Source organism: Panthera uncia (assembly GCF_023721935.1).
Source record: "Panthera uncia isolate 11264 chromosome C1 unlocalized genomic scaffold, Puncia_PCG_1.0 HiC_scaffold_3, whole genome shotgun sequence".
In the NCBI taxonomy this organism is placed as follows: domain Eukaryota; kingdom Metazoa; phylum Chordata; class Mammalia; order Carnivora; family Felidae; genus Panthera; species Panthera uncia.
In genome coordinates, this window is record NW_026057584.1 from 60,216,261 (window position 1) to 60,241,678 (window position 25,418).

At 49.9% G+C, this 25,418-nt stretch overlaps 1 protein-coding gene across 1 annotated transcript; it reads left to right on the forward strand.

Annotated features, from left to right (window-relative positions):
* The first annotated feature begins 14,145 nt into the window (after positions 1 to 14,145).
* Positions 14,146 to 16,426, forward strand: DLX2 (distal-less homeobox 2). The gene is made up of 3 exons (XM_049615536.1): positions 14,146 to 14,740; positions 15,246 to 15,430; positions 15,923 to 16,426. Exons 1-3 carry the CDS (start codon positions 14,347 to 14,349, stop codon positions 16,334 to 16,336), a joined length of 993 nt encoding a protein of 330 aa, XP_049471493.1. The 5' UTR covers positions 14,146 to 14,346; the 3' UTR covers positions 16,337 to 16,426.
* The last annotated feature ends 8,992 nt before the right edge of the window (positions 16,427 to 25,418 follow it).

Consider the following 25,418-nt stretch of genomic DNA (forward strand, 5'->3'; position numbering starts at 1 on the left):
ATCCAAATCTATCAATAATTTATATTAAATATAAATGAACCAAATACTCCAATTAAAAGGCAGAGATTATCAGACTCAAACAAAAAAGTAAGACCCAACTATATGCTTCCTACAAGAGACACACTTGTACCAATTATCAATATATTGCCTCTCAGCCCCAAATTCATATTTCATTGTAGGCTCTGTAAAAATGGATCTAGGCCCTTTAAATATTTTCTTTTTGCCATCTGGCCCAATAGTAACCTTTCTCAATGGTGAGCACTTCAGAAACAGTGGAGGAAAAGAGGATTTTCTTTCCTGGTTACAGAGTGCTCTCTTAGCAGATATCTAGCACTATCAACATCTCTAGTGCCCTGTTTTTGCAGTGCATTGTGGTCAGCAGCACGCAGTAACCAGCGGCTTTTCCAGCACCTCCTGGGCAGTTTCCTGGCAGAAAACTGGTGGTGAGAAAACCTCTGCATGAATAACTTTCCTCAACACTCCAGAGAGCAAATCCCTGGCAATTTCCACAGAATGGATTTCCAGCAAGTTCTGTCAGTGCAGCACCACACTGATTTCTTTGCCATCTGCAAGACATGTCCCACCCTCTCCAACAAAGTCTAGCTCTCAGCTTTGGCAAGAGGGTGAGAAATATTAGGAGGAAGGAGAAGCCCTTCCTTGGTCATCCTATCTTAGCCTTAGGGATAGTGGCTGACACATAAATCTGACATTCTTACATTCTTTAGAATTTTGTTCACTTCTGGGGGGCCTGGGTGGCTCAGTTGGCTGAGTGTCCAACTTTGGCTCAGGTCATGATCTGACGGTTCATGGGTTTGAGCCCCACATCGGGTTCTCTGCTGATAGCTCAGAACCTGGAGCCTGCTTCATATTCTGTGTATCCCTCTCTCTCTACCCCTCCCCCAGTTGTGCTACGTTTTTCTCTCTCAAAAATAAACATTTTTTTTTAAAAAAGAATTTTGTTCACTTCCTACTAGCTGATCCCTCATTATTCCAATTCTCAATTTTACTTAATAATTCTTGGGGCGCCTGGGTGGCGCAGTCGGTTAAGCGTCCGACTTCAGCCAGGTCACGATCTCGCGGTCCGTGAGTTCGAGCCCCGCGTCAGGCTCTGGGCTGATGGCTCGGAGCCTGGAGCCTGTTTCCGATTCTGTGTCTCCCTCTCTCTCTGCCCCTCCCCCGTTCATGCTCTGTCTCTCTCTGTCCCAAAAATAAATTTAAAAAAATGTTGAAAAAAAAAAATTAAAAAATAATTCTTTATATTAAACTTTTCTAGTTAATTACTATGTAGTTTGTCTCCTGGATAGATCCTCACTGATATGGCACTTTAAATATAAAGACATGGGGCGCCTGGATGGCTCAGTCAGTTGGACGTCCAACTCTTGATTTCAGGTCAGGTCATAATCCCAGGGTCATGGGATTGAGCTCTACATTGGGCTTCATGCTGAGCATGGAGCCTGCTTGGGATTCTCTCTGTCTCTCCCTCTGCCCCTTTCCCCTGCTTGGGCACTCTCTCTCTCTCGCTAAAATAAAATATATATATATAAATATAGGTTTTCAAAATGTAAAAAACAATACCCTACAAACAATAATCACAAAAAGAGTTAAACTGGCTATAGTATTATCATATAAGGTAGTCTTTAAGATAGAGTATTACCAAAGATACAGTGGGACATTTCATAATGATAAAAGATTTAATTAGGAAAACATAAGTCATAAATGTACATGTACCTAACAAAACTTCAAAATACATAAAAATATTGATAGAATTAAAAGGAAAAAACAATACAATCCGTATTGAGTATTTTCACACCTTTCTCTCAATAATTGGTATAATGAGACCCAAAAAAAGTAAAAACATAAAATTCTCAATAATACTATCAGCCATCATGACTTAATTGACATTTTAGAACATTGTACACAATATGCATGTTCTTTTCAAGCGCATATATTACACTCACAGAATAGACCATGTATGGGCCATAAAGCAAGTCTCAACAAACTTCAAAAGATTAGAATCCTACAGAGTATGTTCTGTGACCACAGTGGAATTGAACTAGAAATGCATGCTGAAAACATTTCAACTTTTTCTGAGTTACCAAGACCATTATTCTGAATAGTAACAATTTACCAGATCCATCAGGACCTAATCAAAGTGTGTCAAAACATCCCCCCTATGTTAATTAGCTGTGTTTGGGGGTATCTATCAGCTTTTGGTAGTTTTTCTACCCCATCCTTGACCATCAGTTTCCTGCTACTTTGCTTCCTTTTATCTTGAGAAACTTTGAACTCCTAAAAATATGTATATTTTCTAGTAATTTATGAGGATTAAAATTAAGTAATTTATTGCATTAGTATCTGCCATTCAATTGTTCAATAAATATTAGATCACAATACACACACACACACACACACACACACACACACACACAATTATATGCCAATTTATCTCCAGACCAGACCTCTCTTCTTCCGATCAAGGGGTGGACTCTACTTAGGATGACCAGCCATTCCGGTTTGCCGTGGACTGAGGAGTTTCCTGGGACACAGGACTTAAAGTGTTAAAACCAGAAAAGTCAAGAGCAAACCGGGATAAATTGGTCATGCTAATTCTACTTCCCCTTTTAAATCTGGGCTGGCCTTGTGACTTCTTTGGCCAATAGAATGTAATGGAAATAACAGTGTGCAAATTCCAAGCATAGATCTCAAGAGGCATAGTGCATTTTTCCTCTTTCTCAGAACCCTGCCACTGCTACGTGAACAAGCACAGGTCAGCCTGCTGGATGATGAGAGATGTGTGGCCCAGTCACCCCACTTGTCCCAGCTGCCAACCAGCCAACTGACAGCCATGAGAATGAGGCTATTCCAGACCAGCCAGCTTCCAACTGACCACTCAGCCCTCTACAGACACACAAGCAAGCTTATGCAGGATCAGCTGAACCTGGCCCCAGTCAGCTGACTCCTAGACTTAGGAACAGTAATAAATGCTTATTGTTTGAAGCTAACAACTTTCAGGGCAGTTTGTGACGCAACAATAGCTAATTGATAGAGACACCTCATACTCAGCATGTTTAAAACTAAACTCAGAGTTGATAATTATGTAACATGATAGAGGTACTATTGCTACAATGATAATCATATTACAATAAATAATGCATCAAACCAACATGTTATACACCTTAAATTTACACATTATGTCACATATACTTCAATAAAAGAGAATATGACTGTATTCCAATAATTTTTTATTACTGGAATATTTTTCTTTATTTAAAAGATTTATTTTATTTAAACAATTAAATTCATAGTGTTCTCCCCAACTTGTGCTTCCTCCAATATCCTCTGTCTTGATAAAAAGCACCACCATCCATCCAGTCCTTTATGCCAAAGACTTAGGAGTCAGTCTTGAAGCCTCCTTCTTCTTCATCCTCACCAAATTCTATTTTAATTCTACTGCCTAAATATTTCTGGATTTCACTCACTTCTCAACATTTTCCCTCTCCCCACCGAGATTAAGCCACCATCACATAGCACCTGTACGATAGGGAAAAAATGAGTTAACTGGTCTCCTCACATCTATTCTTGTCCCTTCTACAGTCTATTCCCCAGACAACAAAGTGTCCTTTATAATAAAACAGAAGAGAAACTCTGTGAAAGATCCTGTTAAGAGGATGAAAAGGCGAGCCACAGGGTGGGAGAAAAAATTTGCAAATAACGTATCCAACAAAGATTCTCAAAATTTAATAGCAAAAATGAAAACAATGCAGTTAGAATATGGGCAAAAGACATGAAGAGATATTTCACCCAAAAAGATGTCTTTGCGGCAAATAAGCACATGAAAAGATGTCCAACATCATTAGCTGTTAGGAAAATGTGAATAAAAACCACAAAGACATACAACTATACACCTATCAGAGTGGCTAAAATAAATAACAGTGGTAGGGGCACTTGGGTGACTCAGTCGGTTGAGCATCCAATTCTTGATTTCAGCTCAGGTCATGATCCCAGGGTTGTGGGATTGAGCTCCACATGGGGCTCCATGCTTAGCCCCATGCTTGGGATTCTCTCTCTCTCTCTCTCTCTCTCTCTCTCTCTCTCTCTCTCTCCCACCCTCCCTCCCTCCCTCCCTCTGCCCCTCCTCCCCCATTCACTCCCTCTCTCTCTCTAAAATAATAATAATAATAGTGGCAACATGAAATGCTGGTGAGGATGCCAAGAAAGTGGATTCATACCTTGCTGATGAGAATATGAAATGGTACAGCTACTCTGGGAAATGGTTCAGCAGTGTGTTAGTTTGCTAGGACTGCCATCACAAAGCACCACAGACTGGATGTCTGAAACAATGGAAATTTATTTTCTTACAATTCCAGAGGCTAGGAGTCTGAGATCAAGGTGTCCATAAAGTTGGTTTCTTTTTTTTTTCCTCACAGCTTTATTGAGATATAATTGACATATAACACTGTGCAGATTTAAGGTGTACAATGTGTTGATTTGATGCACTTACTTATTACAAAATGACTACCCCCATAGGGTTAGCCAGCATCTGCATCACAGAGTGGTTTCTTCCAAGGCCTCTCTACTTGGTTTACAAATGGCCTTTTCCCTGTGTCTTCACATGGTCTTCCCTCTGTGTGTATGCCTGTGTCCTAACCTCCTCTTTTCATAAGGAGGATTTATATTGGATTAGGGCCCACCATGATGACCTCATTTTAACTTAATTACCACCTTAAATGCCTGATCTCCTAGTACATTCACATTTTGAGGTACCAGGGGGTTAGGACTTCACCATATGAATTTGGGTATTAAACGCGTAACAAACCTAAGACCCATCAGTTGCACTCCTGAGTATACATCCCAGAGAAACAAAGACTTGTGTTAACACAGAAGGATATACACAGATGCTCATAGCAGCTTCATTCATATAACCCAAATCTGAGAACAACCTAGGTGTCCTTCAGCAGGTGAATAGTTAAACACATAGTGATACATACATGCCATAGAATACTCTTCAGCACTAATTTTTTTTAAAAAAAAAGGATAAACTATTGATACATACAACAATCTGGGTGAATCTCCAGAGAATTATGCTTAGTGAAAAAAGCCAATCCAAAAACATTTCTTATCATGGAATTCCATTTATGTAACATTATTAAAATGACAAAATTATAGGAACGGAGAACAGAGTAGTGGTTATTGTGTCAAGGAGAAGGTAGGGTGAGAGATAAGTGTATGTGGCTTTTAAAGGGCAACCATGAAGAATCTTTGTGGGGATAGAAATATTCAGAATCTTGACTATATCAATGTCAATCTTCTGGTTGTGATTTATACTATGACTTTGTAAGATATTTCCATTGGGGAAAACTGAGTAAAGAATATAAAAGATGTCTTTCATTATTTCTTACAACTGCATGTCAACCTATAATTATCTCAAAATAAGAAGTTTAAATTTTGTAATGTTTTAAACCTTTAGATTTTACCATTGTTCTTAGGCCAAAAACCTATTAGGTCCTATATGATCTAGTGCCTGCCTACCTTACAGCCCTATCTCGCAGGCTCTTCTCACTCACTTTGGGCCAATCCAACTGGCTTTCTTCCAGATCTTCAAATGTTCCTTTCAGATTCCAAACTTTGCACATGCTATTCCTTCTTCCCATGATGCTCTTCTCTATACTCTTTACCCGCCTAACTCTAATTGATCCTTCAAATATCTTTTATGTCACTATTTTCATTCAGTCACTCACTACATGATGGGGATCCAGCATTCGGGATACATACAGTCCATACTGATAGAGACTTTATGGCATTTGGCTTTCTGGAATCAGGTTCCTTTTGATGTTTATTTTCCTTTTTGCTATCCCAATACTTTAGTAAAACCTTGTTTAAACATCTCAGAATTCCCCTAGTTCTTCTTTAGGTTATGATCCTGAGGTTATGAGTCAGAGTATCAAAAGTGTAATGAAAAAGAGCCTACTGAAATCCTCCACTGAGCTCCCCTGGGGCAAGAAAGAACATAGGGAGAAATGCTCAAGGTAACACTATTAAGACACAACAGTAGAGGGGCACCTGGGTGGCTCAGTTCATTGAGCGTCCAACTCTTGGTTTTGGCTCAGATCATATCCCAGTGTCATGGGATTGAGCCTGCTTGGGATTCTCTCTCTCTGTCTCTCTCTCTCTCTCTGTCTCTCTCTCACCCTTTGCCCCTCCTGCCAGTTCGCTCTCTCTCTCTCTGTCTCTGCAAAAAAATTTTTTAAAAATTTTTTAATTAAAAATTTTTAAAAATACAATAGTAGAGGCTGTGAAAGCTGTCACTTCCTTCACAGGATGTCTCCCTCTGTGGAGAATGTCAGGGTTTGGTTATTTGTGTTATAATGAAGTTCTGCTTTGTTTAATAAGCAAACAGCACTTTCCTTATAGTAATTTGTACAATGTGTTGGCTCTCTTCTGAATTGCGATGATGTAGATGAAGACTGGAAATGACCACTGGGTGTCATCGAAGTCTTATACAAGGCAACAGCCTTGCCATGGCTCCTTAGTGGTCTACCTTTTCTGGAAGGTGGAGATAAATTGTGCTCAGCTCTAAATGGGACCAAAGCACATTAGCAATCTAGAACTTAGCTATGGGGCAACATGGGCCAGGGGAACACGGCTAAGGACTGGAAAATAAGCAAAACTAGCATCTTGAAGTCATCCAAAATGACATCTCCAAGACCTTTTATTTGTATTTGTACACTTTCTTCAAAGTCTTAGGACAGTTATTTGGGCCCAGTTAGTGGGAAGTCTCTTGTTTTGTTTTGTGTTTCTATTTTAAGTTATTTCATCATTAGTACTTCTAGCTTTTGTACTGACTTTACGTTGGCTCATCCATTAGTTTAGGTACTGTGGATCCAAAACAGATTATAGTAGAAAGTGGGCTTATCACCTAATAACAACCCCTAAGCATAATAAACATATGCCCCAAGGCAAGACTGACACTGACAAGGAGGGAGGGCCCCACGTGGCAGGATGACAGACTTCTGCAACCTGTCACCTTTGAAAAGGAAACACGTATGATTTGAGCTTAGACCTACCTGCCAGAACCTCACTAATGACCATTTCAAGACTTACGTTCCTAATGATAACAATCAGCTGCACGAAACTACTTCTGTCCATGGACTGAATGCACCTAGGAATCAAATGGTTTGAGTTCTATGCTTGGCTCCCAATGCAATGTCTGGTTTTCACAGCCAAAAGATGTTCTGGACTTTTTTCTATACTTTGCTGACAAAGTCATCACCCCTGACTCCAAGGTCATATTAGTTATAGTAGCTAAGTTTATATACCTTCAGTGTGATGATGCAAAGCCATGAATTTGCTCGAGCCCAAAAGTTACGCAGGCTGTTAGGCGACTCCAAAGAAAATGTTGTTTTTTTTTAAATAGCTCCCAAAATTCAGGAGCTTAAAACATCAGAAGTTTATTTCTTGGTCAGGTAACCTTCCAAGATAAGTGTTGGAGATGATTCCCCTAGGGCCAAGTCATCTGCATAGTTGAAGCCGGTTCCAGTCAGTGGATGGGGTGGGGGAGGAAGAGCAGGGAGGAGTCTCAAGGCGAGGGTGAAAGTTTCCATCCTAGAAGTGGCACACATGACCTCCACTCAAGTTCCCTTCATTATCTAGAACTGAGTCATGTATCATTACACCTGACTGCAAGGGAAGCTGGCAAATGGTGGTCTAGCTGAATTCTCCCAAAAGTCAAATTTGGGGAGATGGCACTTGGTCCACAATTATCCATTACTAGTCCAAATGATGAAGTTTTACTCTGATTAAACATTAAATTGCTGCACAGAGGAGTTTATTCTCCCAAGGTCATACAGCTAGCAAATGGCCAAGTTAGGATTTAAGCCTAGAGTTTCTACTTTTAACCACTCTGCTATATTTCTAACACTGTTTGATTCTCCAACAACCACTATGTATTACTTTGCAATTTTTAACAATAATAATTTTTTTTAACTTTTTAATGTTTATTTCTACTTGAGAGAGAGAGCAGGGGAGGGGCAGAGAGAGATGAAGACAGGATCTGAAGCAGGCTCCAGGCTCTGAGCTGTCAGCACAGAGCCCAATGCTGGGCTAGAACCTAGGAACTGTGAGATCATGACCTGAACCAAATCAGAGGCTTAATGGACTGAGCTACCCAGTGCCCCAATAATGTTGTGTTTGTTTGTTTGTTTGTTTGTTTAATTAAAAAAGGATGCAAAGAACCTGGGATAGCTACCTAGAGGGACAGTTTCCTATGAATATTTTACGGAGCTCTTCCCCACACCCACCCTCACCCCCTCTGCATTTTCAGAAAGGTGAGCAGAAGCAGCCTGGGTATGCCACACATAGAAACTACCTAAGGCTTGGTGTAGTGGTAGTCGGCCCAGCCCACTGCAATACACATGGGTTAGGAGCTAGCTTTAAGAACATTTCCTAAATTCAGCTCTGCAGGCAGCCATGGTCGGCTCAGGTGCCTCACCCAGAGGGTGCTCTGCCTGACCTCTTCCAGAGCACCCGGACCATGCAATCCTGCCCCAGTCATGCACGCCCAGATCCCCCTGCCCGCTCTGGTCCACGGAAACCTGGAGACCACGTTTGCTCTCAGCGCCTGGAGAAGACTTCCTCGAGCACTAAAAAAGAAAGTGGGCAAACACCCTTGCCTTGGCCTCTTAAAAGTTTTACTCTGATTAAACATTAAATTGCTGCACAGAGGAGTTTATTCTCCCAAGGTCATACAGCTAGCAAAACCTTCGGAAGTCAGGTCAGAGAATGCACCCGGCAGCAGTCAAGAAAACACGTAATGGTATGTTCCCAGGCAATAATCCCATGAGGAGGGTACTGTCATTATTAGCAGTATTCTACAGATGCAACAATGAGGCACAGAGAAATTAAGTCCTTTTGCAAAGGCCACACAGTGACCCAGCGGAGTGTGACTCTTACTCCACGCGTCAGCACACCCTCTTTGCAACCGTATGAGGTGGCACACGTCTTTAGTAAGTGAAGAAGATGTAGGGGCGGGGAAGGGAGCGGGGAGAAAGGAATCCTCCTACTCAGAAGGATACTTGGAGTTTCAAACAGTTCATTCCTCGTTCTGCCCGTTTGGTGGTGTGTGTGTGCACGCGCGCGCTTTTTAACTACTGAATAGACAAAGTAAAAGGGACCGGACTAGGATCTAAGACCTGGAAGGCAGAAGGCAAAATTGTGAAAGTTCCAGAAGCATGCCGTAACTGACAAGCCAGCTTTGTGAGCCCCAGGTGATGAGCAGGGTTTCATCTGCTGCTGTTCTGGGAGGAGGTGCGGTTTCAACCTGACAGCCCGGAGCCACCCGCGGAGGACAGGAGGTTCCGGAACGAAAGGCGGCGCTCCCCTCCCGGCCCTCGCGGAGGGCCCGGAGCGCCCTGCACCTCGGGCCGGCAGGCGCCTGAATGTTCCCTGCGGCGTTGGCCAGAGGCCGAGGCCAAGGCCGGGAGCAGGGGCGGGGAATGTCGGGGGTTGTTTTCTTTCAGGTTTGAGCAAGGACCTCCCGTGAGCCATTTGCATACCTCTCCTTCGTTAAGCAATGTGAGACCTGCTCCTAGTGCAAGTGTGCGTCCCAGCGGTCTTTTTGTCCTGGGGTGGAGTGGAGGCTATAACATATTCCATCGGCGTTCGTGGAGCTGAGGACCTGGACACCGAGACCTGGCAGCTTTTAGCAATCGAAGGAGTATGTGTTTCTCTCACCCATTGCGGCTTGCCTGCCTGAGCTCTTAGTAACCCGGCCTGTGAACTGGGACCCAACGAAGAGGCCATCGGATTAGCGCCTCAGAGCCTCGACCCAGGCTGGGTGCCAGGAACCATAGCTTGTGTCTCTTTTTAACCATTGGGCAGTCTATAACGCAAAATGGGCCTGAGTGAGGGGGTGGGAATGTCTGGAAGACCTAGAAGGCAGAAGGCGAAACTGGGTTTGAAAATTCTAGAAGCATGCTGAACTAACAATTCAGCGCTACGACTTCCCTCGGAAAGGTCTTGGCTGTGTATCCGCTTATTCCCGTTCAAGTCCTTTTGGTTTGCTCACTAGCAGATAGCAAAAGGTAATCCCAAAGGCGGACACTGCAGGCTCTCCGGTTCGCGTGCGGGGCCAGGGGCCGCCTGCCTCCAGCCCTCGCTGTTGACCCCCGAATGTGTTCAAGGATCTTCCTAGGGTGGGTCTGGGGATGCCTCCCACTCAGTGCCCGCGCGCCTGCTAGTCTCCGGGAGAAATCTCTCCTTCCAGTCTGCTCTTGGGGCCGGAGGGGTGAGCTTGTGTTCAGAACTCGCGAAAGGTGGGGGTAGTTCGGACTTCTCCCATGCTCCCCAGGCCAAAACCAGCTCAAAGGAGCATTGGCCTTGCCTCTGTGGCTCAGACCTGAGTTCGAGTGATGATTCTGCTGTGTGTTTCCTAAGGGTTTTCTAGAGGTCCCCACACCAGCAATGGGTATGTTTCCATTATGCCCTCTTGCCAAGTTTACGCAAGAAAAAAAAAAAGTGGGGTCTAAGTTCGCAGATCCCAGATTCAGAGATCCCATCTGCTTGAGGACCAAAGGGGCTGGGAGGAACTGACCGCACCCGGAATCCCTCGAAGCTCCGTTAGTGATGGCGGGGGGAGGGGGGGGGGTTGAGGGGGAAGCAAGTTGAGGACATTAGCAATGCGAAAGGATTGGGCAAGGCTTGTCCCCAAGAAGACTTAATGACCAATGGAGGCCGTAGGAGGAGAGCAGGAAGGTATGGTCCTGGAAAGGTGGGAATGGGAGGCTCCCATAGACTCCCAACTTCTCCAAACGTCTTTGAGTTCTAGAAGGAGCCTAAAAGATTCAAAAGCTCAGATTCCTAGAACTACTTCGGGGATGAAAAAGGAAAGAATGCCTCTAGGACCAATGAAGGAAGCCGTGTCCCCAGGAAAAGGGGCAGTCCAGCAACAGCGCGGGTGTGACCCTCCAGGAGAATAGGCGAGTGAGAATGAGCCCATCCCTCTACACACAAAAAAGCACCCAGACCCCCACCCCGCGCTCCCTGCCGGCAGGGGGCATCCTTCCGCCCCCACCCCGACCCGACCCCCTCCCGACCCCCGACCCCTCCCGCTGCTTGGTGTAATTGAGGACACCCAGTGGTGGAGCAGAGGAGTACACAAGGTCAGGGGAAGCCCAGGCCAGGTAGATGCCCCAGACCTGTTCTCCAGCTGTTCAGCCAAGGCTTAGAGTACTACCCTGTGATTTGCACTATGGCAACAGAGAAAGGAGGGGTACCTGACTCAAAGTATGTCGCTTCTGCCCTCAAGCCTCAGTTTCCTCTGTACAATGGGAATGATGATTCCATCCACCTCTGGCAAAGGTTTCTGGGAGAACACGGTGGGATTCTGTGATCAGACCAAGTGCTGCATCAAACAACCTGTTGGGTGTGGGATTCAAAGTGGAAATGTCTTAGTGATGGGATTAGGATATACAAGGCCACCTCCCTACATCCCCCCCCCCATTCTTTTCCAGGTCCTTGCAGAGTAAAAGAATGCCTCTGTGGATCAAGAAAGGATCAAGAAAACTGGAAGCAGAAAAGTGTGATGGAGAGTGCCCTGAGGCAGAGGAGGAAGTTTGGCCACTCAGAGGTGTTCCCCTAAACTCAATCTGTGGAGAGGGGTATCACTCTGCTCTGAACTGTGGATGAGTGCGTCAGTTCTCTAGGTACTGTCTCCCGGACTTCAGACCAAAGTGAGGAAATCATTTGGATATTGCGCTACGGTGATCAGAGCATTTGGGCAAACCCAGTATCAGGAGTATCTGGAGTATCAGAATTAATATTTCAAATGTTTACTTGATTCTCCAAATGCAGTGGTAAGTTCTTCCTCTCTGGCTCCCGCACTCTTGCTGACTCTCCTTGCTCATTGCATCTGGTCTTTTCTCCTTCAGGCACGCGCGCGCACGCACACACACACACACACACACCAGTCCTTTGTTTTCCAGTTAAAAGGAAACTGGGGTCATATTTCCTTCCAGGAAGATGCCATTTTCCAGATCTCAGCTGACCTAGCCTTTAGGCTATTAATGGAGGTCCTCATAGGTAACAAAATACAACAAACTTGCCACCATGAAAAAGCCTGGAGGACATGCTTGGAGTGGGAACAAAGGAGCAGAGAGAAGGCAGAGCTACAGCAATTGGCTCTTTTATATTTCATTGGGGGGGGGGGTGGATTTCTATATTAGGCCAAAGCAGCTACCACTACTTTGGTGGTGACAGGAAGACTTGGAATTTGGAGTCAAGACACCAAAAGGTAATACTGATTAAATGTCTAGAGGTTAGTTTTGTAACTGAGGCCCACAAAGCAGAAGGCTGAGCACAGCAGTGAAGCAATGCAGTCCCTTGGTGGTGAGCCCCACCTCCCAAAGCATTTCTAACTAGTTCACTAGCCTCCATCAAGGAGCCTTCCTTAACCAAAAGGAAGGCTAGGAACTAAATCCAGGCAGATTTGAGGGCAGATTACCTTCCTCGTTATTCTGCAGCCAGTGAGCTGTGTGGATGCTGGAGTTTTAATTACACACTTGCTTTTTCTGGGGAAGAAGACCAAGATCATATTTTTCAAAGTATCAACTTGTTTTCCATTAGGCAGTTGTTGAAACAAGTTCTTTCGGCGACATGTTAGGTCTTTAGGAAAGGGTGCTTCAGATGGCTCGCACTTGTACAATTTTGTGGCTTTTAATTACTATTTTGTTCTTTTGGGGGGTTTCAGAGGCTGGCGCCTCAGCATGATTAGACCGTCTACTGGGCCCGCTGCAACTACGCACACCTCCAGCAGGTGGCGCCACAAGGCAAGCACTGCCGTCGAAACTGCGAACTTGGGGAGTCCAGTAAAGGCGAGTGTCCCTCAACTCCGGGCCACTGTCCCCAACCACTAGGAAATACTGATATGGAGAAAGTCGCCAGTGCTGATTTAAACGAAGAAATTGCAATGACAGGGCGCAAAAACTGAAATAGGGTTAAGTGCATGAAATAAAACTTTTTCTACTTGTTTCTGTAAGTTTACCAAGACTTGTAGTATCGAGACGACTCTCTCACCTATTATCCCACTTCTGTTTTCGTAAAAATATAGTATTTAGAATTAGAACGAACTTTGAAAGCCATCTGGTCATTATGGTCTAGCATTCCAAACAAGAGAGGAAATCCCCGGGATCGCTTTTCGCCTGTCAGTTAGCCATCTAATGTACATAATTACTCAAAGTCTCGGCCTGTCAGGAAAGCACAAGGAAGAAAAAAAAATGGTTTCAGATATATCATTAGAAATAATACTTTTGAATTTCTTCAGAAAAGTTATTCAAAAGTGCTTTTCTCTCGAGCAACAAGGAAAAATCGTTTAAACATTATCTAATTAATTGCCTAATATCGTTGTGGGCTGGTTAAGCAGGTATTTGGAAGTAGGTATTATAATACGTGGTTTATGGATAATTTAAATCAATTGACTTTATCAAGTGCCGAGTGACTGACAAGAGTAACTGCCAGACGCTTCGAGGAAAAGCGGAGCTAGACCTGGCCGGGCTCGCGGTACCGCTTTATTTTGATTCATGTTTGAAAGCTGACCTCGGACAGGAAGAGCCGAATCGCTGCAACTGGCTGGCACTTGTACACAGAATGGGATGGGAGACCCCATGTCTTCTTCCTTTGAGAAGTAATGCCAGCCTCCGCCTTCACGCCTTCTGTCCTCCTGCTGCTGGCCACCCTGACTCCCCACCGCGCCCCTTCCCCAGTCCCTCGCTTCGCTGCTCGCATTCAGCAGCCGCCTGTCTACACCCGCAACCACAGCAGCCGCAGCGCCCGCCCTGTGACACCAGCCTCCCCCCTCGCCCCCCTCCGGGCATTCCAGAGCGCCAGGAACCCCGCGGCCCGGCGCTTCCGATTGGCTGTTGCTAGGTGACGTCGCCTGCGCTCACGTGACGAGTGTTAAATGCCCACGCTGCCGGAACCCGCCCCGCAGACAATCGTAAAGCCGCTCTGGGCTGCTCACCTGCTCCCGCCTCCCGGAGCCCCGGCCTGGCCCCGCCACCCCTGCCCCCTCCGCCGCCCGCCCCCCGCCCGAGCGGGCGCTGGGCAAGAAGCCGAGCCGGCAGAGAGGCGGAGAGAGGATGCGGCCGGCGGCAGCTGTCCCGAGCAGTGCACGGTGATCGCCTCCCCTAGAGGAGGAGTTGCCTAGACCGTTGCCACATTTCTTGTTTTCCTCCCCACCCTCCCTCACCCCCCCGTAATTACATTGGCTGCTGGAGGGGACAGGGAGAGACAGAGGAGGCGCCTCGCTTCCCCCCTCGCGCCCGCCACCCCTGCTCTTTCCCATCCCGGGCCAGGATGACTGGAGTCTTTGACAGTCTGGTGGCTGATATGCACTCGACCCAGATCACGGCCTCCAGCACGTACCACCAGCACCAGCAGCCCCCAAGCGGCGGCGGCGCTGGCCCCGGCGGCAGCAACGGCAGCAGCCTCCACAAGCCCCAGGAGTCGCCCACACTCCCGGTGTCCACAGCTACCGACAGCAGCTACTACACCAACCAGCAGCACCCGGCGGGCGGCGGCGGAAGTGGGGGCTCGCCCTACGCGCACATGGGTTCCTACCAGTACCACGCCGGCGGCCTCAACAACGTCCCTTATTCCGCTAAGAGCGGCTACGACCTGGGCTACACCGCCGCCTACACCTCCTACGCACCCTACGGGACCAGTTCTTCCCCGGCCAACAACGAACCTGGTAAGCACAACGCTGGCGTCAAAGGTGCCAAGTCAGCCTAGTTTTTAGTCATCCACCACTGGGATGGGTGGGATAAAAATGTTTGGGACGGGGATCCATCCGGAACCCGGACGCTTACACTGCCTGCTCCCTGCCCTCCTTGAGCGTTTTTACCCTCCTCAACCACCAGTCTGCCGAGGGTCACCGCGTACGTCCCTCGGCGCTCAGCTGGTGAGACTCGGGGGCCGAAAGGGCGCCGGGTGCATGCCTCGCGGTAACCTCATTTCCTTACCACCTGCTCCTTCTTTCTCTCCGGTTTGCTCCTTCTTCCCCTTCCGGGAGGGTCCAGCTCCCGGGTGTCCGGCGGCCGGAGTCCGCACTTAGCGAAGTTGCGCCTGGGCGCCCCGCAGCGTCTCCAACAACTCGCCTCCGGGCGCAGGCCAAGTGCCACGGCCGGCCCTTAAGCCCAGCGGGAACTGTTTGGGTCCCCCCGCTGCACTGTTCTCACGATGGCGTTGCGTTGCAGAGAAAGAGGACCTCGAGCCTGAAATCCGGATCGTGAATGGGAAGCCAAAGAAAGTCCGGAAACCCCGTACCATCTACTCCAGTTTCCAGCTGGCGGCTCTTCAGAGACGTTTCCAAAAGACTCAATACCTCGCCCTCCCCGAGCGAGCGGAGCTGGCGGCGTCCCTGGGCCTCACCCAGACTCAGGTGAGGGCTTCCGGCCTGGCGGGGAACGAGGAGGGCGCTGGCCTGGGGTGGCTGGGAAGCAGGAGGGGTCCGGACAATGTTTTAAAAAGTACGTTTAAAGTAACTTTAAGGATTTCGAGGCCCGCGCCTTGGGCGGCCTAAACTTCTATGCCTGGAGCTGAAATCCCCCAAGGGGCCGCCGCGCTTGAGAAAAGGAAAGGCCTGGGGTGGGCAGAAATCCGCTTCCACATCTTCTTTCCGCGCGATACTGATTAAACGGGTAAAATAACTGGCCCTCCTGACCCCTTCCCGCTGTCACCATCCCCGCGGTACGCACGATCCAGCTGCCTCGGACTTTCGGAGATTACCTAATGGAGCAGGAACCATCCCGAGTCTCCAAGGCCGCGGCACGTGACCCGGTTACCTGCCCGGCTGTGATTTCTACGCCTCCTCCCCCTCCCCTGCCCCAGACCCAGGTTCTTCCACTAACGCTCGGGTCCGTTTTCCACAAAGGTCAAAATCTGGTTCCAGAACCGCCGGTCCAAGTTCAAGAAGATGTGGAAAAGCGGTGAGATCCCCTCGGAGCAGCACCCTGGGGCCAGCAGCTCGCCACCTTGTGCGTCGCCGCCCGTGTCGGCGCCGGCCTCCTGGGACTTCAGCGCGCCACAGCGGGTGGGGAGCGGCGGCGGCCCGAACAGCGGCGGCAGCGGCGCGGGCAGCTCGGGCTCCAGCCCGAGCAGCGCGGCCTCGGCTTTCCTGGGCAACTACCCGTGGTACCACCAGGCCTCGGGCCCCACCTCACACCTGCAGGCCGCCGCGCCGCTGCTGCACCCAACGCAGACCCCGCAGCCGCACCACCACCACCATCACCACCACCACCACGGCGGCGGCGGGGGCGCCCCGGTGAGCGCCGGGACGATTTTCTAACCCGAGGGAGACCGCGCCAGAGACTGAGAGAGCAGAGACCGGTGATCCTCCGTGCTCGCTCCAAGAGCCAGAGGGTCCCTCCGACTGGCCCGCGGATGCCTCCCACCCCTCCGGGAGGAGCGACCGAGATGGCCTGCCACGGGCCCTGCTCCCTCGCGCGGCCACAGTGCGGCCGGGACCTGGAAGGCTCTTCTCCGAGGCCCCCGGGCAGGGCAGCCCGCCGCGGCCTCCTTTCCGACCTGAGCCCCGCCTCAGACTTGCCTCCCCACCCTCCCCGCCCAGCCAGGCGGTCGGGCGCCTTCCTCGCCGCGGGCCACGAGCTGAGTCCGAGAGGGACGCCTCCCCCGCCCGCGAGGTTTCCAGGGTGCTCTGAGGCTCCTTTCTCCCTGCCCGCCCCCAGGCCCAGCCCCAGTCGGCCGGGCTGACTGACCTCCCGGGCCGGCGCGCCCTCCCCCACCCGCCCCCGTGACCCGGGCGGCCCGCCGCTTTTTTTCTGCCCTGCCGTCTCCAGCCCTCCGAGCCCCCCTCCGCCCCGCCATAGCTCTCCCCCAGGAACGCTTCCTTAGCCCTCTCCTCATCCATCACCAGTGGAGTTTTTTTATTTTTATTTTTTTAAAAGTTTAGGTGCCTTTGCGGATGACCTCATTTTGATGTTGGGGGAAAAAATGATTTTTTAATACGTGGACACTGCAAAAAAAATGTGTTTAAATTATCTTTTTTAAAACCTATTCAGGATTATTAGGGTGGACTTCGACATAGAGTTTGTAAATAAAGGTGTCTGTGCAGATTTTCCCACTGATTTATTTGTATAAAAATACTCGTCTTTTCGGACTTTTTGTAAACGCCCACTTGTGAAAACTGCGGTTTAGCAGTAACCTCAGCAACCCCTCCATTTTATTTTTCCCTTTGAAAATTTTCTCAGTTGAACTAAGCTACTGATTTGGTTTTGTTTTATCTTATCCTAAAGTCTTTGTTCTTGAAATGAAAGGTATTTTGGGGTTATTTATTATGAAAACAACATGCTCTTAATGTTGATTTTACAATATGAAGAGATTATTTAAATAAATTATTGTTTTCATTGGATGTGTGCGCTTGTTCCTTGGCGTAGTGACCTGGAACCTCGAGCCGCTTCCCCGGGCGGGGAACCTGGCCAGCCACGAGTGACATTCACATCTCTCAGAGGCCGAGAGAGCCGTGGGGCGCGGCGAGGCGGGAACAGGCGCGCTCCACGCCGGCCTCCCTGAAACGTTCACGCTCTGCCGGCACCCGAGTCTCGGCGCTGGGTTCGCCAGCTCTCGGCGCGGTGACTCACTCCGAGCCGGGGCGGCTGCAGCCTACGCCCGCCGGGCCCCTCCAGTGCCGGCGCCGCCGCCCCGAGCCTGGGCGGTCTCTGCCGCCCCCGCGCCAGTGGTGCTGGCCAGGCAGTGCATCGGAGCCCCCACGGGGGACCTGCAGTCGCCGCCGGAGCGCTGCCGAAACCGGGGTCAGACCCCTACCTTGGACCCTCCCCTCTGTCTGCCCTGAGGCCCTTCTGGGGCTGGCTGAGCCGAGAGCTCAGTGAGTCACCCCGGCCCTCCGGGAAACTCGGTTGGCTGCTCTGGAATGCAGGGCGACCCCGGCACACAGGGCTGCGCTAGCACACATACAATCACGCACTGTGACTCTCACAGTCACATCTCTACTGACATACTCTCACTCTCGTACACACACTCCTACTGAGTCTCACACACACACATACACACTGACAAAAATTCATGCACGCACATTCACACACACTGATACAGAAACCTACATACCCACGCGTGCACACATGCACATTCACGCAGACACTGATGCAGGCGGCATCCTTCCACTTCACCTTCTCTGAGGGGAAAGGTCGTCACACCATTCAGCCCTGCCTTCCACCTTGGATCCCACCCCAACTGGCTTCCAGTTTTGGAAGTGACCCTACTTTCTGACATTCTCTGCCAAGGCCAGGGGTTAGGGGGCTAATGCAGGCCTGAACTAAAAGCCCCTTTCCTTCAAAGCACTGGGGCCTACAATGGAAGCTTCTTAGCCACTTTGGGCTACTCAGTGTAACCTCTCTGTGCCTCAGTGTGCAGATCTATACGATAGGAGAAATAATAACTATCTCAGAGTTTCTGTGAGTGTATAATGAGACGATGATGTAACACAGTGCCTGGCACATGGTAAGTACCCATTTTTGCTGTTGGTAGTATATTGTTTTATTCCAATGTCTCCCAAAACAGGGAGGCTTCACTTGTGCCTGTGTTTTTGAGGCCCAGAGATACCCAGAGGCCTTTCCAACTTCACCCTGTGTGTTAGAGCAGCACTCTAGAGCTGGGGAAGCTCTGGCCCCTTCTTACATGAGAGCCTGAACCTCAGCCATCCCCTCTGAAGAGACCTGCCTCTACTGGAGAGGAGATTACAGACGGACCAGAGAGCTCTGCTTGCCAGATCCAGGCCTCCTCTTCTCTGGGATGGCTATTCAGGCCATCCTTGTGTGTCTTCAACTCCACTCTGCCAAAAAAACACAGACATAAGACCGGGGTTACTTTCTAGACTCAGTGGCATCATCATGAAAGGAATCTTGTCTTTTCCGGCCAGATTGTTTTGGGGCCTGCATGGAGTCTAGCTTACAACCGAATATGGACAGGGAGTGGGGGGCTCTGGGAAACACAGAGAGGCTACACAATCCAGTGTCCGTTTTCATTCCTGCATTGTTTTCTCAGGCTAGGAAGACCTGAGCTGAAAGCTCACTGACCCTGTGATTCTAGCTTCCCTAAGCAGCCGCTGCCTAGAAGACCCCCATGCCTGCTCTCTCTCCCCCCAGTTCCAAATTCCGTGGTTTTCTTTGAGTGCCAGTAGCCGGTGCCAGCCTTCCTCCTGCGGTTGTATGTGCCCCCCCCCCCCTTTGCGCGCACTCCCCTCCCCCTCCTGAAACCAGCGAGGAGAGACGGGGCAGTAAATTGGCTGGTGTCGAGGATCTGCAGCAGACAAGATGATTAAGAGGCCTACGCCGGAGCGCCCGGGGCAGGGAATGTCAGCCCAAGTTGGAATCACGCAACAGGCCTTGGCATGAGCGAGCCTGGGAGCCAGGAGGGCGGGCGGCCCCAGCTCCGGGGTGGGCCGAGGCCCCACAGACTCGCTGGAGTCACCGAACCTGGCACCCGGCAGCGGCGGGGTCGCGCCAGGCCACGGCGCGTCTTTCCCCGGGAAGCCCGCTAAGCAGAGAGCGGGAGGGTGCAGGGGCCAGAGGAAGGGGGCGTTTCCGCAGACGAGGAGAAGGGCAAAGAGAAGGGAAAGCTAGGATGCGCCCAGGTCCCAGAAGTGAGGGGGGCGGGGAGGGGGAGGGGTAAGCGAGGGGACAAACAAAGCCCGGCTGGGGGAGGCAGGGGCCGGCTCCAGCCCCGCCGGGGGCAACGAGCTGGCAAGTCTTTCTCACAGTCTCACGGCCCGCCGGGAGACGCGGAGCCCTGTGATCAGCCCGCCGCCGCGCAGACACGCTCCCCCCGCGCGGGACTGCGCTACCCAAAGCGCGAATGAAAAATGGAAATGGGAAGCAGCGACCTCGGCTCCCTACACTGGGAAACCAGTCGCGCTCGGAACACACATAAATCTTCATTGTAATCCCCTTCCATTTGCTCGCGTGAAATATCAGGCCAGAGACAGGATATGACAAGCGCTGGGAAGCAGGGGGAGGGAAGCCGAAGAGTGAGGGGTGCCCGGCCCTCTCCGCCCCACCTCCTGGCAGGGTTGCTTGGAACTCTGGCAGAGCGCTGGTATTGAGTTCCAGTCCCCGAGGCAGGCAGCCCGGGCGCGCCAGCATCCCCTTCTCCTCTCATTCCTGGCTCCCCTCCCCCAGCGCGCGCCGGGCTGCGGGCCACCAGACCCGGGTGCTCCACTAGGCGTAGACACACCCCCCTCCTGCGGCCCCGAATTCCCGCCGCCTGCCCTGTGGCTCCCGGGCTGGGGAGAGCAGAGAAGAAAGAGAACGGATGCCGGGCCTAATCAGTGCGGCTGCAATGTGGGACCGTTTAGGAGGCTTCCCCTCGGCCTTCTTTCAGGATTACTTGTGAAAATTGTGAATATCCGTCCTGTGTAAGAATTTCCGAGACTGGTGGGGCGAGTTTGGGGGAAGTATCAGGTTTGCTGGGGGCGGAGAGTGCGCTGGAAACCTGGAGCTTTGTTTACAAACAGTTCAGCGGTAGAAGGTGGGGGATGAGAGAAAGAGGGGGTGAAGGGAGAAGAGAAGTGGTGGAATGGTCCCCTCCAGTGTTACAAGCCCCCGGGAAGAAAGACGTCAGGGGTCAGAGAGCCTCCTTGCCTTTCAAAAAAGAAAAAAAGTTGTCCTCACTGGCGGTAAAACCCAGAAGCAACTCCGCACACCCACACAGCCCACCCCGCTGTCCCCGTCCCAAGCACTCGCTCAAAAGTCAAAAGCCGGCTCCTTTCCCGAAAGGGACCAGCGACCACCAGTGCCATAAACCTGTTTAGGGTCAGAGATCTCCTTGAGAATGAAGCTACAGATCCTCTCTTCCTCCTAAAGTACAGGTCCCCTTGCATTTGATTTCTGGGGTCCCCAGAAGCCGGTGAGTGGGGCGCGATCCTGCAGTCCCGGTTACGCGGGCCCCTGGCCCTGTCCCACCAGGCTTTCCCGAGACTAGAGGGCTCTGGCAGGGTCGTGACGCCCAAAACAGCCCCAGAGAAGCCTCTCCCGGCCGGGACCTCCCTCCCCACCTGGGATCTGCCCCTCACGCCTTTCCTGCTGCCCCGCCCCTTCCCCCCTTAAACCCCGGCCGGGGCGGATGCGGAGGCCCCACGTCGCTCCGAGGCCCCCCCGGCGGGAGTTCCCCTCGCAGGGACGGGTTTGGCAGTGATTGCCACATTACAAGATGTTACATTCCGCCCTGGGGCCTGGGGCCGGGCCCGGCGGGGCGGGGGAGACAATATGTTTCAGGAAAGAAAAGAGCAGGCAGGTCTTGGAAGAGCAACCACTCGGAGCCTCCACGTGAGAATACAGGCACAGTCTCTAGAGACCTTTCTTCCAGGGGCCGCCTCCGGCTCCGACTGCTCACTCGTCCTCAGGGTCGTGCCAGACCACAATCACTACTGAGTCTTAGCAGTTTGCGGGCTGTGTGGCAGCGCTCCCGCAAATGTCCGGAGGCCGTCTGGGGAGATCCTCAGGAGCCCTGGTGCCACCCGCCGCGTCCCGGGTCGCGTCCATCCAGCGCAAGGGGGCGTGGGGGCGGGTAACCGGGGAGGGCGAGGATCAGGTGTGGAGCCCGGGAAAGTGAAGAATGGCTGCGTGCGGCCAGCAGGGGCTGCGGGGCCGAGGATTAGAACTTCGGGGACGGAGAAGAGGCGAGAGGGAGGGAAGGACTGGACTTGGAGCGCGCTAGGGTAATCCCAGAGGGCAGACCTGGGCCCGCCGGGAGCAAACGCGGCCGGCTTCCCACACTCCCTTTCCTGCCCTCCTTTTCGTGGTGCAGGAGTCTCAGACACCCTAGAAATGTAATCGTCGCTCACAGAACAATGGGCACTTCTGGCCCTGGAACTCGACAGAGTCTGGGCTGCTCCGAATGGTGGCCGCACACCGGCAGGATTCTCCCGCCCGCGGCAGCAGCGGCGTCGACCCCTCCTCTGGGGCAACCCCCGCCCCGCCCCATCCCTCCGCGGCCTTGGCCTTGGCTTCTTAAAGTCGCAGGGTGTCTCAGAGCTCCAGAGAAGCGCCGCCCAAGTGGGGAGTGAGTGTTTCTGGGGGGCGCTATCTCCCGACGGTGGGGACCAAACAAGGGCCTCGGTGGTCTCAGGGTGAGCCACAACGACCCTCAGCTTCTTCCCTCCTCGTCCCAAAGCCTCCAAACAGCAGACTCGTTTTCACACCAACTCCTCAGTCCGACAGCTATTCCCGCACTCCACTCCCCGCCTCCCCCCCCCCCCCCCCCCCCACCCCCCGGCCCGGCCTTCAAATTCCGGGGCCCCGACCGGCGGCAAGGTGGAGGCGACTCCGGGAAAGGGGCCGAAGGAAGGAGGGTAGAAGTGGACACAAGAAAGGAAGGAGTGTCGGGGTGGGGGTGCGGGAGGTCCGGCTCAGTCACTTGCTTGCCAGTTGCGACATTTAGGATGGGGGCACGGGGCTTCCGTGGCATCCAAGCCGGGAAAAGCAGGCACGCGGGGAAAGGGATTCTCTTCTCGACATGTTCACGGGGAGAACAGTGAAAATTTGCCTTAGGTGGCCAATTTTCTCATTTGCCCCTATTAAAAGAAAAAGCCCAAGAAATTCAATTAAAGCCACCCTGGCCAAGGCGCTATTTGAGGCATGAATGTCTCCCCTAAAGCTGCAGCAATCATGTGGCATTAGACACTTCCGGAATCCTATAGCCAACCTGAAAAATCCCAGACCCCCTTTTTCCCTAATTTTTGCTCTGATCTGTAATTTTATCCACATTTGCACTAGTTTGAGCATTCTGGCTCTCCCATCTGAAAGCCTGCAATTACTATATAATTCTTCGCAATTTCAGATGTCCTAATATGGACTGTAATTTTTGCGCAAGACAATTTCCTGCTATTTCAAGCATCAACATTGTCAAAGTTGTATGTACATAATAAATGGGAATATCAATGCATAGTTTTTAGCATAACATCTTGACTCCTCGATAATTATATCCGTTCGGAGCCTACGCAGAATTAGCCTGAATTGCATGGTAACTGCTGCTGCTTTAAAATTTTTAAAAATTACTCATAATTTTCCCAAAGATTACCAAGATCTCGAGTGCACAATGTCATCAGCGTAATGAAGAGTAAACATTTATGCTAATAATCTGCAATTTTTTTCATCAGCTATAAAGACAGAGGCTATATAGCCGAAAATTTCAGTCCTATTCTGCAAGCGCAGCGCTGCAAAAAGCCTGCGGCGCTCGGAGGCGCCTGGTCCTGGAGACCTCTTTCCACTCTTTACTCTCAGGATAGGAGGATGGGGCTGGGGGCTTCTTTTTGGTTTTCTGGTTTTGTTTTGATCTGGTTTGGTCGGTTTTGTATTTCCTATTTTTCCTTTTTATTTCCTTTTTTTTTTTCTTTTTTGCCTTTTCTTTCCTGTCATTCTCCCAGACAAATGCCGCCTTCGACCCTTTTGATTTGATCTAGCAAAGATTGTGTCCAGATTATCTGAAATTGACACTGAAGAAGGTAAGGGTGGAAACTGGTTTCATTTTTCAGAGGGTTGGAAGGCTGCAATGCGCCCGCCGCGGTGGCTCCCGCTCCGGGAGTAGGAGGGTGGGGGAGTGATTATGTATGCACCAGCTAATTCTTCCATCAAAACTTCTTGTCAGCGATGTCAGGATTATTTTTTTTTTCTTTTTATAAAAACACTTGATGTTTCAGGAAGTGTTAATCCCTGAAGGTTGGGGGATGAGGGCGGGGGTAGCAAAGGAGTGGGTGTGGGTGACATGTTTCTTGAGCCTGGGGAAGGCACCCTTTAGAGCCGTTTGCCTGTCTACACTGGAGTTGGGGTCTGCTGTGGAGCTGGGGACTGAAGAAGGAGGGTTTCTTTGAGTCAGGGAGGGAGAGACCCTTACCCTCCGTACTGCATTTGATGGAGGTGCCTATGGCTTGTGCAGCATGAGGAGCAGAAAAGTTCGCTTTAACCTGTGATTTCAGGATGTTTAGCCCAGGCGGTGGCTTGACAAAACCCAGATAATTCTGAAATCGGTTGTTAAAAGATACAGAAAGAGATAGCAGGATGAAAATGCACAGCTTAGGACCCGAGTTGCTTCTTTCCTCTCAATTTTTCTTGGGATCAACTATCTCAGGTTCTATATCCAGCGCCCAGACCTACCTTTCCATAGGTGACAGAAATGGGCAATTTCTTCAAGGGGACAGATTTAGTTAATTTTTTCACTAAATAAGTCTAAGAATAAGTTCATATTTCTGTGCTCATAGATGGGAGAATTTTTAAACTTTTTTGTGGCTCTTAAAATTAGCGCAGAATAGGGAAGGCTGAAGAGCCATCTGACCCAGCCCAGGTTCAGATCCCAAGAAGAAAGAAAGAAAAATACAATGTAAAAATCAATGAAGGAAAGCTATGAACGATAAGTACGTTTCCAAATCTTATATTTTAAAAAATGTTGCCTAGAATGAGAAGCTGGGTCCTTCCACAATGAGACTACTACTTGAAGGATCACTCAGTCCCAGGCTTATGAAAGCCAAGGCCAGTGAGAAGGGGAATGGGGATTGTTGCTTGTGCCCCTCCACCCCCCTCCACCCCTGCCCCTTTTAGAGCAAGTGTGTGTGAGAGAAGATATTAAAGAGGTATCTGTTGTTTGGCAATTTTGCTAAGTCTGTCTTCACTACTTCGACGCTGTGCATTTGCTAATTTGGAGGCCTGGCCATTGACAAGCTTGCTCCATACACCTGCAAGCAATTTGCCGGCTCCGGTACCAGAGAATTGCAGAGATGGCAGCTCGCACCTATTTGATTTTTTTTTTTCCCTTTTCTCAATGCACAGCAAATTTGGCTTTCAGTGCGTTATCTCTTTTGTTAATGCAAAAAGATTCCCTGGGCGAAAAAATTGCTCATAATTACCAGAGAGATGGGGAAACTGCATTAGAATAAATAAACCTGAAATTACTGTAATTATGTTGTGTTTGATGGGCCCGGCTTGTAATCAAGAAGAGAATACAGTGAAATGATGCTGACCCTCTTGGGTTTGCAGCTGTACGCGCACTTTGGGGTCTTTTTTTGCAGAAAAGAGTCATTTTGATAATCATTAAGCTGTGTGTAACCTATTTCAGAAGTGTTTTAAAATGAGGTTCACATTTTTTGAACAAGGGGGAAAAAAATCCCAAAATTGCATTTTGCCATTACAGACTCATACATAAGGAAAGGTTGTGTTTTCTAAGTGACAATTGTTAAGACATAATATTCGAAATCAGTATTTAATCATTATAATGAGGTATTGTTTAAATATAACCACCTTTAGATTATTCATAGTTTAATTAATATACTCATTATGAAAATCTTTGAATCAGATATTTGATGAACTACTTGTCAGTAACAAGGCAGCATTAATTAGGCCTATATT

Coding starts and splice junctions, on each gene's coding strand:
- DLX2 (XM_049615536.1), top strand. CDS start 14,347: ATGACTGGAGTCTTTGACAGTCTGGTGGCTGATATGCACTCGACCCAG. Junction 14,741..15,245: donor CCCGGCCAACAACGAACCTG/GTAAGCACAACG, acceptor GTTGCGTTGCAG/AGAAAGAGGACCTCGAGCCT. Junction 15,431..15,922: donor TGGGCCTCACCCAGACTCAG/GTGAGGGCTTCC, acceptor TTTTCCACAAAG/GTCAAAATCTGGTTCCAGAA.